The sequence below is a fragment of the Gopherus evgoodei genome, chromosome 13 (assembly GCF_007399415.2).
Source record: "Gopherus evgoodei ecotype Sinaloan lineage chromosome 13, rGopEvg1_v1.p, whole genome shotgun sequence".
Classification (NCBI taxonomy): domain Eukaryota; kingdom Metazoa; phylum Chordata; order Testudines; family Testudinidae; genus Gopherus; species Gopherus evgoodei.
The window spans coordinates 7409248-7422122 of NC_044334.1; the positions used below are offsets into that span (position 1 = coordinate 7409248).

Here is a 12875-nt window from a genome sequence, read left to right on the forward strand (position 1 = left end):
GGATGTTAAACAGCAGCCACTAAAATTAGAAATTTTTAAATAGCAGTTCCAGATAACTTATACCCAAGTGTTTTAAAAGAACTGGCTGAGTAGCTCTTTGGACTGTTAATGTTGATTGTCATTAAGTTTTGAAATACTGGAGAAGTTCCCAAGGGCTGGAAGATGGTAAAATTGTGCCAGTATTTAAAATGAGTAAACAAAATGACCAGCGTAATGATAGGCCTTTCAGCCTGACATTGATCCCAAGCAAAACAAATACAGGACTTGATTCATATAGAAGTAAAGGACTGTAATATAACTAGTACTAATCAACAGGTGTATATGAAAGTAGATCTTGTCAAACTAACTTACTTTTTTTTATATTACAAGTTTAATTGATAAAAGTAAAAGCATTTGTGTAATATATTTAGACTTCTGTAAGTTGTTTGACTTGCTGGCACACAACATTTTAAGAAACTGGAATGTTATAAATTCTACATGGCACATTTAAATGGATTTAAAAGCTGGATAAATTTTAAGTCTCAAGGTGTAATTATAAAAAGAGATTAATCATTGAGCAGGTGTGTTTCTAGTGATGTTCGACAGGGGTTGGGTCTGGCCATATGCCATGTAACATTTTTATCAGTGACCAAGAGGAAAACATAAAATCACCACTGATAAAGTTTGCAGATGACACAGAACTTGGGGGCAGTGGTAAATAAGAAAGAGGACAGGTCACTGATACAGAGCTGTCTGGATCACATAGCAAGCTGGGCACAAGCAAACGCTATGAGTTTCAATACAACCAAATGTAAAGTCATCCATCTAGGAACAAAGAATGTAAGCCATACATACAGGATAGGAATCTCCATCCTGGGAAACAGTGACTGATACAAAGACTTAGGGGGCCATAGTGAATAATCCATGAGTTAAACATGAGCTCTCTGTGCAATACTGTGGCCAAAAGCGTTAACAAGATCCTTGGATGTTTAAACATAGGACTATTGGGTGGGAGTAGAGAGGTTCTATTAATCTGTTTTTGGCACTGGTATGATTGCTACTGGATTATTATGTCCAGTTCTGATGTTCAGAATTCAAGAAAGATGTTGAAAAAATGGAGAGTGTTCAGAGAAGAGTCATGAGAATGATTGGTAAACATGCCTTATAGTGAGAGACTCTAGGAGTTCTCTCTATTTGGCTTATCATAGAGAAGATTAAGGGGTGACCTGATCACAGTCTATAGGTACCTACATAGGAATATAAGTTTTGATAATCGACGGCTCTTCAATCTAGCAGACAAAGGTATAACAATTTCCAATGTCTGGAAACTGAAGCTAGCCAAATTCAGATTGGAAATATGGAGCAAAATTTTAACTGTGAGGGTAATTAACCATTAGAACAACTTACCAAGGGCTGTGGTGGATTCTCCATCACTGGAAATTTTAAAATCAAGATTGAATGCTTTTCTGAGAGGTATGTTCTAGTTCAAACAGGAATTAAGGCAGATAAGTCTTATGGCCAGTTTTGTGTAGGAGGTCAAACTAGATGATCACAGTGGTTCCTTCTGGCCTTGTAATCTACGAGATGTAAACTTTTGAAATAATCTTTTATCTCTGTCATTTGCCTTGCTCAGGAACATTTTTGCAGCATGCAACAAATAACTCAGGTCCATACCACTGCCAAAGCAACAATCATATGCACTATACTGAGACCCCTTAAGGAGACAACCTCTCAAGGATGAGGAAAGAGAGCCAGAGCAGCTCCCCGATAACCCTCTTGGACCTAGCACATGGCCTCAGGAGACATCCTCCCTTTGGGAATAACAGCTAATACTCCTGCTGCCAGCTAATACAGTTAATCCTGTAGCTGAAGCTGTGCTGCAGTGATGAAGGTTCAAAGTTCAAAGCTTCCACTGATGCATGATGATGGCAATGTTACCATTGCACATAGTAAAATTTGGTTTTAACTTTTTCCTTTTAGAAAACCCTCAAAGAAATAGGAAATTACATACCAAAAAACTATGTTAAAAAGATATTACTGTGTTATTTAGGTTGCTAACTTAAGCATTCAAAAGTTAGGAAATGTCACAACCTTAATTTGGCCCTTTTGCGTATTCATTACGATAGTCTTTTGTTACATGGATATATACTGTTTTCTTCCATGGGACCCGTGCTTCATCAGTGCCTAGTATGGGTGGTGATCCAGAAATGAATTAGGGCTGTGTAGTGGAAGTGTCTGTACCATCCATACCTTACGTGCTATAGAAATTGGAAGTGGTGAAGAGAACAAGATGGTGACTGCAGGAAGAGAAGGGATGATCTTATGGTTAAGGTATGTGAATTCTATGCAGGAGAAGTCAGTTCTAGACCTGCTTATGTCATGGTCTTCCTATGTGATGTTGAGCAAGTCACTTAAACCAAAATTTTGTTAGGAGGCCACAAATTGTATGTTCCTCTTTTTTTTTTTTAATCAGATCGGTTAATGTTGCAAATGTTTATGGTACAAATTTGCACAATTAGCAGCTTGGAAAGAACTAAGAGTCTGAGAGCTGAGGCAAGTCTGAATTTATGTTCATTAATAGAATCGGGGCAAGAAAGTTGCCTAATTCCTGCATAACTGAGCAAGCACTAAATAACTCTTCATCCACTCCTTTCCTGTAATAAAAAAATCTGAATGGAAAACTTTAGGAATTGCTGTTAATAGCTTTTCACGTGTAAATATGTGGTTGGAAGAACTCAGCTAAAATAACCTTAGGGCACTGAGCCAAACTTACTGTGCAGCTTGTGTATAGAGAGAGACAAAGTCAGAGTTGAAAAAATTAAACAAGATTTTGAAGTATGTAATGGAAAGATTTAAAGTACACTTGCTTCTCTGCCCTCTAGCCTGGGAATTTGAAAAAAGCATGATTCACTGGAAAACACTGTTTTAAAAAGTTTCAGTTAAACTGCAGAAATAGCATTTAGGTGGCTACTTCCCCATATGTCTAATCCTACAGAGAGTAAAATATTCCAAAATTATTTGTAAAGGAAACCAAGTAGGTTAGTCATCAGTCTTCTGTTTGCACTTTCCCATCAAGTTGTCAAGTTTTGACTTGTTTCACTGCTTTACTGTACCTTCGGGAGCATTCAGGGTATAAGGAGCAATCAAAATTTAGTAGCTTGGTAATAGCTATCAGATTGTTGGAGGAATAAGCCCAAACACCAGCAGGTTCATAGCCCATTGAAGCCAGTTGGTCCCTGCTCCTCTGGAAATGCTTGATTAGAATTTTTAGCTTGATTACAATATGTACAGTGGGATATTTAGAAATGTATATCCTTATAATAAAGACGCAGGTAGCATTAGATATAAAGAATAATATTTGAGGATCATGGTGGATAATCAGCTGAACATGAGGTCCCGGTATGACTCTTTGGCCAAAGAGCTAATGTAAACCTGGGATGCATCAAAAGGGGACTATCGAGTAGGTGTAGAGAAGGTATTTTACCTCCGTATTTGGCACTGGGGTGACCACTGCTGGAATCCTGTGTCCAGTTCTGGAGCCCACAATTCAAGAAGGATGTTAATAAATTGGAGAGGGCTCAGAGAAGAGTCATGAGGATGATTAAAAGATTAGAAAACATGCCTTATAATGATAGGACTCAAAGAGCTCAGTCTATTTAGCTTAACAAACAGAAGGTTAAGATGACTTGATTATAGTCTATAAGTACCTACAAGGGTAAAAAACATTTAATAAGGGCTCTTCAATCTAATAGATTATAGAAAGTTATGATCCACTGGTTGGAAGTTGAAGCTAAACAAATTCAGACTGGAAATAAGGCATATGTTTTAAGAAAGGGTAGTTAACCATTGGAACAATTTACCAAGGTTCATGGTGGTTTCCCAGTCACTGGTAACTTTTAAATCAAGACAGGATGTTTTTTTCTGAAAGATCTGCTCTAGGAATTATTTTGGGGAAGTTCTATGGCCTTTGTTATATAGGGGGTCAGACTAGATGATCTAATGTTTCCTTCTAGCCTTGGATTCTATGAATCTATAAGGTTAAATATATTGTAATCTCCCTTTCTTATTTAAAAGGAAGTTGGAAAGCTAGAAATCTGCCTAAAGTAAAAAAACCTAGCAATTAGTATTAGGGTAACTCAATTGGCATCACTTTTGTTTCCAGGCCAAGGGCCATGGTTATATATCCCAAACCAGGGCTTGTGTTCCTATGCAGTGCTGATGTTGAAGTTTAGTACACTGTATGTGGGAGAGGTTGCTGCAGTTGTGGAGGTGCTGTGTTTCTATTGAAACACCAACCATAGGCAGAAGGGACCTAACTCTGATGAAAGGCCTGGTGAAAGTTAAAAATCACAGCATAGTGAAAAAAGTGAATCATAACCCTGCCATGCTGACTTGCATTTCCTTTTGATAAATCAGATTCTAATGCGCAAGGTGGCAGGTGAGCTATTGCTGAGTGCATAATGGCTACTGCATGAACCTACACATTCTATCCCAGTTCTGAAGTCACCATTAAGGCTGCATTTTTATTTATTTTATTTTTTAATAGAAACACTTTATATTTTCCATGGAGTAAAACAGTGAATTTTGTAGGGCAATATCTATTTTCTAAGCATGTTTAGACATGTATAAACAAGCAGTATAAACAAGTATCACATGACATGCATCTGACGAAGTGGGTATTCACCCACGAAAGCTCATGCTCCTATACATCTGTTAGTCTATAAGGTGCCACAGGACTCTTTTCTGCTTTTACAGTATAAACAAATTACCCTTATAAGCTGCTGGAATGGAAATGAAAAATTCACTAACTTTTGGGTTGTGTCAGTTTTACTTCATAAATAATACTGCTTTCTGTGGAGGTGGCTTGCTTTCTTCTATGTTTTTAAGATCTTTTCCTCTCTTCCAGCTGGTTTAGTTCCCTTGAGGCAGCTGAAGGCCCCCCACCCCTTTCTGTCTAAAAAAACCTCTTGAGAACGAAAGGCAAAGAGGATCTGGCCCTCCCCATTTTCCAGATGTAAATAGCTGCAGGAGAGTCACAACCTCTTTTCATAGGCCTGTTTCTCATTTTGTTTTGACCTTCTCCCTCTGTCATTCTTAATGACAAGGCCTCCAGACCCTCAGCCTGAGAGAACTAAAGGGCAGGCCAGCTGACTCCAGCCCTGGTCCCATTCCCACCTGCCTCCTGCATTTCCATCCCTGTGTCAGCAGGATCAATCATATCCATGTGTCTCAGGTTTTTCCCTGCAGGTGTGCAGTAAGTGAAAAACTGGCAGATTCTGAATTTCATGTTTTTCTTGGCATAGCTAATTTAACGTTTTCTGTAATATCTGTGACAACCATGAAAATAACAGTCATGCTTCTAAAGCACTTTGGATAGCTACAGCGCTACTAGTCTTTTTTGTGTCCATCAAACAGATGAAAATATTCTAAAATACCTCTCCCCACTGTCGTATTATCTTGTGTATGCTTTCCAAATCACAGTCCTTGGCACTAGTATCTTAAAGAACTAATTGAGCTATTACCACCTACTGTCATCAGAAGACTGTACAATGTAATTTTAAAAATCTCACAGCTACTTGACAGAGTAAACTAATTTCCCACTGGTTGTGGATTTTACTTATCTGGATGTATTAATGTTCCTTTCTGAATTATCAGGAAAATAGGCTAACCTACGATACCTAGCAAGAGCAAAATGGTCAGAAGCTTGGTAACAGGCAGTGCACATGAAGCTTCTACAGAGCAAACAATGCTCTTGCCTGTTGCATCCTTGGACAGAAACCTCAGCAATTTCTTCTTGTTTTTTTTCTATTTCATTTTTATTTTCAGTTTTCTTAGTCAATGTACAGTTGTGTGATTTCTTTTTTTTAAGAGAACCGGGACACCACTCTGGCAGTTTGAAAGAGACTTAAAATGAGCATAAACTGCAATTCATTCACTTCTAGGCTCCTGTACCCTGCCAGAGCAGTGCAAAGGGGCCTTATTGTAAATAAGAATCAGGCTGAACAGGGTCGGAGATTATCAGAAATCTGCTCATCAGACAGGACAAACTCTCACTAAGGCTCACATTAGAACACTTACAAATGCTTATTAAAGATAATGGGTCAAATTCTAAACCTGTTCTATTTTGAGTCACAGATAGAGGGAGGGGGTCAGGTAATAGTAATAGTGCAGAAGCGGTGCTAAGAGTGGACAGACAGAGATTCCTTTCCTCACTTCCTTGTAATCCCTATCTGGGGCTGAAGTAATCCACATGTAACTGGGATTGTCTGTGTGCAAATCTACATCACGATGCTTAGTTTGATGCTCCAACCCTGGAGGTCCTGAGGTGTGAGAGTTTTAGAGAAGCCCTGAGCAAGCCACCAGACTTGTGCTGTGCTTGGCCACCTTTTTCTGAATACACATAAGAAGATGGATACACACAAGCAGCCTATATTTGGTCACCCTCTTCTAAAACTTCATAGTCCAAAACCACATCAATTTTAGCATAACAAAAAAGTACTACACAACCCAGTTTTCTGAATGAAATGGGACACATGGTGTTTGTTTGAATGGGGGATGGTGAGACTTTTCATGTGAGTGCTGCAAATTGGAGATTGTATCCAAATTCAGATTAATTGAGTTTCACAGAAGAGGGGTTTTTATTGTAGTTAAATACTGAAGAAGGAAATTTGGAAGGGAAACACACTTATTTAAAGAGAGAACCAGAATTTAAATTATTAATCAAACAACTAGGTATTCCTTTCAGTTTTGAGAAGCGGGATCAAGCATTATGCTCTAATTATTGTAATCTGTTGCTAAATAGCTTGATGTATTGGTTAAATTACAGTTATTATGGAATGAAACCTAATTACCCTCTACATTCCTTTGTTTAGACACATGTTGATTAAATATTTTTTTTCAAGGCTTAATGAAGAGACTGGAAGAGGAGATAAAGTTCAATTCATATCTGTGCTCTGAAAAATTTCCTAGAGAACTAGAAAGTAAGAAGCAATCATTGTATTTCCTACAAAAAGTGGTTTCAGAGCCAGCTATGGGTCAGTCTGATCTCAATGAACTTGAAACTAAGGTATGTTGCCTAAAAACCCAACTAGTTTGTCTTCTGGACTTATATAAGCATCAATTGTCTTATTTCTGCCCTAAATCCTTGAATAAGTGTTTTTAATTCCCAAATATAATTACCTTCCTTTTTCAAAGAAAAGAAAAAGTATGAATTGCTGACTCAACCCAGGGTCTGGCATTACTCCAAAGCCCACCTTATAAAACTGTTTGCATCGGTTTTATACTGGTTTTAAGTCCATTAACTTCAATGTAGTTACTGGTTTACATAAAACCAGTGTTAACAGTATGGAGAATCAGATCCTCAGTATGTAGTATGTCACTGACATTTCATTTTAATGCAATGTGCAGAGGTATGAAGATAATTTGCATACTTGGATAACTTGCATGCTTTTTGTTTCAAATGGTAACATCTCAGCTAATTTGTTGATCAAAGCTAATATATTTGATTCGCTCTTTATTACAGTTTTTCAAATGTCAGAAACTGAAGCTGTTCAGATCAGCTAAAATCTTTGATTGTAATAGATTTCTTATTTGCCTAGGAAAATCTAATGCTTAGTAAAACTGAATATTTAATTTTTATGATCCACAGTAAAGTATAATTTATAAAAGAAAAATTGGCATAATGTGTGGAGTTCTATCTGCAAGAGAAATAAGTTTGCATATTTCCTTCAATTATTGCATCAGCCTACGTGAGAGAATAGATGTGTAATGTAATACATCTTCGAGTTACTGTTAGAAATGTAGTGAAAAGTAAAATACTGTTTAATGGTATATATGTTGAGTATAAGAAAAGCTTGCTGCAGCCTTAACTACAGACAGGCTAATGACTCTTCATAATTTTTGTACAGTGTTTGGTAGACATTTTTGCTTCCCAACCTAAAGTTGACCCTTCATGATCTCCCTAAATGCCTTCAAGTCTTGGCATGGCTTATGAAAGATGGGCAGTAAAGAAACTGAGGGTGAAATCCTGGCTCCATTGAAGTCAATGGGAGTTTTGCTGTTGACATCAGCGGGGCCAGGATTTCACACTGCAAGCCTTTGTGATAGATTTTAATGATAGTATTTAACTGTGTCACAGCAGTTATGTGTACAAGCTACTCTAATATATGCTTTAAAATACTTTGTGATAGTGTAATTAAGCCCCTCACTTTATCTGAAGATCTGGGAAAGAGTGGCTGTGGGAAGACTGATGCTTTAGCTCACACTGTGATAATAACCAAGTATTCCACACTCTCTCCTGGTGTAATGAAGGAGGGACAAACTTCTAAATGGATAGGCAATTTAGAGGTGATTTAGTGGGAAGAAAAATAATCTGGAACCACAAAAAGATCATATGCCTACAGTGAACTAGGGAAAGGAACTACATGGCTAGCAGAAGTGATTGAAACCACGAATGCTTTTGATTACAAGAATCACACCATGGTGGATGGCAGAGGTTCCGAAGGTGAATTATACCGCTATTTTAAGCCTTCAGATCTAATCTATAGTTTAATAATGGAGTCATTCGTAAAGAATAAACCAGTCACAGTATGGGAGGACATGCTGCTGTCATTGGCTTTACTTCGATCATAACAGAGGCTGCTGGTACTAGATGCTGTCCAAGCCAGATGGGTGCATTCAGGTCTGCAGCATGAGTTCATACCCTCCACCCACCTCAGCACCACCAGCAGCTGGTGTTGATGCCTCTTCCTGAGCTTGGTTGATGCCGGGCAGCTACCCGATTTATCCTGATTAGACCCCCCCCAAAACCCTCATCTTCACTCTCCCCATCTCACCAAGGAGCCCCCTTCATCCCCATCCCTAAAAAGTCCCTTTCCGATACTTAACACCTCTTTCAGCCCAGCCAGCCACTCCAACACCTCACCCCTAAGGGCAGGACCTGGCCCTCTTCCCCCTAGCCCAGCATACCATGAGAGAAATTTCGGGGGGCATCCCTCATGGAGGGCCCAGTCTGGGGATTACATTAACTGAGATTAGCCCAAAGGAGTCATGGCATTAAAAAGTTGGGAATCACTGATATAAGGGAATTCACACCCATTCCAAAAGAGAGTTAATGACTTTAGAAATAAAACAAGAGAATCCCACATAGAGGAGGAATAGTTCAGGAATCTCAATATTTGGAAGTCTCGCTACACCATTATTAAGCAATAGTCTTGACATATTTGGTCTTCAAAGTACACATCTGTTGCCCGCAGAATTGCTAGGGTAGTGCCCAGTACCGTGCCTGTGTTACTTTTAGAGTTCCCTCTGACTGCAGCGCACTTTTACAGGATTTGCTTATTAGCACATATCTTCCTAGGCAGCAGAGAATTAAGGCAGGATGCCTGGGCTCTGGGCTCCATGGTTAGAGGGAACACCCAGTGTAGCAGTGAGTCAGAGTTAGAATATCAGGCATCAGTATTTTATCATAGCTCCTGTGGACTGGCTGCCAGCTAAGGTCGGCTCACAGAGGAGGAAAATCAAGGTTTTGGGAGAAAAAGCAAAATGAGCCCATCTTGGAGGAGGAGTAGAAGGAACATTGGGGCAAGTGGGTCCTGTGGGGCAACGTTGAGGCAAGTGGGTCCTGGGATCTTCAGAATTATAGTGGAATTGGGCACCATTTAGTTTGAATCTATCTCCTCTTCAGATTAGTGGCTTATTAAAGAAGAATTATAGCTGGTCATTGATACAATCAGGGCACACAAAGCAATTGTAACATCATCCCTTTTCTCTGTAAGAGTCCATCAATCCAGTTCCTTTTGCAGGATCAAGGCCTTAGTTTAGAGGGACTCCCTAACACAGGTTCATCTTGTTGTTAAGGCACTGGACTGGGAGTCTGAAGACATGGGCTGTATTTCTGGCTTTGCATCAGACTTACTGTGCAATCTTGGCAAGTCACTTAACCTTTTTGTGTCTAATTCTCCATCTTTAAAATGAGTCTGATGATGCTTCCTTACAAGTGTCTTGTGAGGCTAAATTCATTAGTTTGCAAAGCATTTTGATATCCTTAGAGAGAGGACAAAGTATTAATATTCTGTTTTCTCTAATTCTGCTAATGTTTATTTAGTAAGAAATATGGCATTTTCTTGATCTTCCACTCTTTATTTCAGATAAATGAAGTCAATGCTCAAATTAATCAATTGATTGAAAAGAGAATGATGAAATATGAGCCAATTGATAGTAAATTTTCCATGTATCGACAACAGGTAAGAAGGAACAAAAGCTTTATTGTAAGCAGCAAAATCCTGTCAAATTGATTGACCGTTATCTACAGTCTTGTGTTGTCTTTTTTTTTTCATTTAGGTTTTTAGAAACAAGTAAACAGAAAGACATGAAGAATAAATAAATAAATAACAGCTGAACACAACTATATTTATATTATATAAATCCTTCAACTGCTTACTGTTGGGCATAGTCCTATTAACTGCGGTGGGACTAAACCTGATAATAAGCAATTACAGGATCAGGCCCGCTGGCTTTGTGTGTTAGATACAGTAGAGAGTCTTTATTCTAGGCCTAACATCTGAAAGGTTCCCTCAGCTCCTATAGAAGTTAGTGGTAGCTAGGGCATGTTCCAGGATTGGCCTAGATATATTGCATATTCATTACTGAGTTGCTAGTCTACACTTGGAAATTTATTGAAATAGCTCCTCTGGAATAAGAACATTCACACTGGGGCTTATTCCAGAACAGCTACATTGGTAAACTTCCAAGTGTAGACAATTCCTAAAAGAGAAAAGCCTAGATCCTTATTCGGCAATCACTGCAGTTTTTACTACCAGTCATATCCCATTTCTTGTGTGTGACCATGTATCATAGCATTTTCCCAATTGTCTCTATTTCAGAACGTATGTTACAGACTTAAAGTGAAAAGAAAGCAAAGAACAAATGCTCTTGGTCAAGACACGATAAATCCACACATTATAGACCAAAATTTATGAAAACTGACCATTTCTAGGGATTATATAGTAAAATATTAGATTTATTTCCCAATAACCTGTGTGACTTTGAATTTTACTGGCATTGTTCATGATAGTTTCTACAGTTAAGGAAAAATATTTTTCAAAGTTATTGAGTAAAAATCGTAATTTAGTGTTAGAATGTATATTATTTTTAGATGCAAATGTGATCTGAAGTATGTAGTCTTTGTTTTGTAAAGCTGTGTTTTGTTGCCCAAGATAAGCATGCTACATAATGTATTGTACAAAAAGCCATCTGGCTCCTAATATAAAGCTCTGATGTTCTACAGCGGAAACATTCCAGGAATTCAGCTTGAGTGAAATCCTCTGCTCAGTTCCACAATGAGTATAGTCAGCTTTACAAAATCATCACATGTATTCACCACAGTTTGTCTCTGTGGATAATCTTAAGAAGCTAAGAGCTGAGATGTCGTGTAGGCAGAATCACCTCTGATATATATTTAGAAAAAAAGATGTTCCTTTAGTCCAGTGAGGAGAAGCTAGCATTGTGGCTATGTTTACATTGTGGCTATGTTTTATTTTAATATGCCAAAAACACTAGGTTGCATGTTATAACTTTAGTGTTTTGAGTCTTGAAAAAAAAATTCTGATATAAAAATGCTTTATTTTTCTGATCTATTTTAGACCTGTGTTCTTAAACACATTGATTTTTCCATGAAATGTTAGGCAACACTAAAAATACTATATAGTTTACATGATATGAAAATTTCATTTAAAAACATCTATCTCTGTGAGGCTCAAAGGGGTGAAATAATCTGTAATCCTTTATTCCTTTCCTCGTTGTCTTTTTCTAGGTTGCAGAGATTTAATGGCCCCGCTCTGTTGCTAGTTACAAGCTACATATTTCTGTAGGTTGGAGTTATAAAAATCCATTTTATGACATTTTGAAATCTTGCAAAATCTTGGATGCTTTTCCAGTTAAGCCTGGTTAGGGCATCTTACATATGCACAAAAAAGACTAAACAAATTAAACTGAGCAACAGTAATCTACACCACATTTTCTTTAATGAAAATTAAAATTTCAGTTACAGAAATTAAAGCTAAATGTAAAAATATTAACATGAATCTGGAATATAGATGTTTAATGTGAATCTGGAACATAAGTGCTCTGGGTGAAATCCTGGTTCCAGTGAAATCAATGAGAATTTTGCCATTGACCAAAATGGATTCAGGATTGAATCCATTACTATTGTTGTTGTTTACTTTCAGTATAGTTACAAAGGGGCATGTTAACAACAACATTTTCTCCTTAATAGTAAATTTCCTCTCTACTATTTTCTCTACAATCTGTGTTACCCCACTTGAATTTTAAAATTTAACTGTTAGATTTTATTGATGGTTAACCAGGGGTGACCAAGTGCACTTTTTACTTTGCTCATCCAAATTGACAACTGACAATCCCACAGGCATCCATAATTTCTCGGAAGAAAGAAGCCAAGGCAGAAGAGCTTCAGGCTGCCAAGGAGGAGATGTCAAACATGGAGAGGCAAATGTTACAGAAAGCAAACCAGGCCCGTGAGTTGGATGGCACAGAAGTTTTGAAAGGTGATGAGGTGAGCTGAGGTGGGGTTGGGGAGGATGAGAGAAGGTAAAAGATGGAGCATTTCCAGTTGAACTTTACAATTTGGTAACAGTTACTAGAGTAGTTTACCAACATTTTATGGAATGTTCACATCAAAGAAAATGACAATGTAATTAAATTAGGTCTCTGCTTTCTTGCAAAGTATAATTTAGAATTTGATATCAAAGACTGTCTTAAGACTTTTCTTTTAACTTCACACAATCAGATAAATAACAATATTTTCCATAGTTTATACTACAAACAAAGCTTTTTAAACATTTGATTTGCAGCTATTTTCAGGTTTTAATGTTTTACTC

General features: G+C 37.7%; 1 protein-coding gene across 3 annotated transcripts in view; it reads left to right on the plus strand.

Moving 5' to 3' along the window:
• Positions 1 to 12875, plus strand: part of IFT81 (intraflagellar transport 81) — a 61015-nt gene that overhangs the window by 21548 nt on the left and 26592 nt on the right. For all 3 annotated transcript variants that reach the window (XM_030583142.1, XM_030583141.1, XM_030583143.1), the window contains exons 9-11: positions 6882 to 7045; positions 10128 to 10223; positions 12404 to 12550. In XM_030583142.1, coding sequence (XP_030439002.1) covers positions 6882 to 7045; positions 10128 to 10223; positions 12404 to 12550 — 407 coding nt within the window. The remainder of the gene's footprint in view (positions 1 to 6881; positions 7046 to 10127; positions 10224 to 12403; positions 12551 to 12875) is intronic.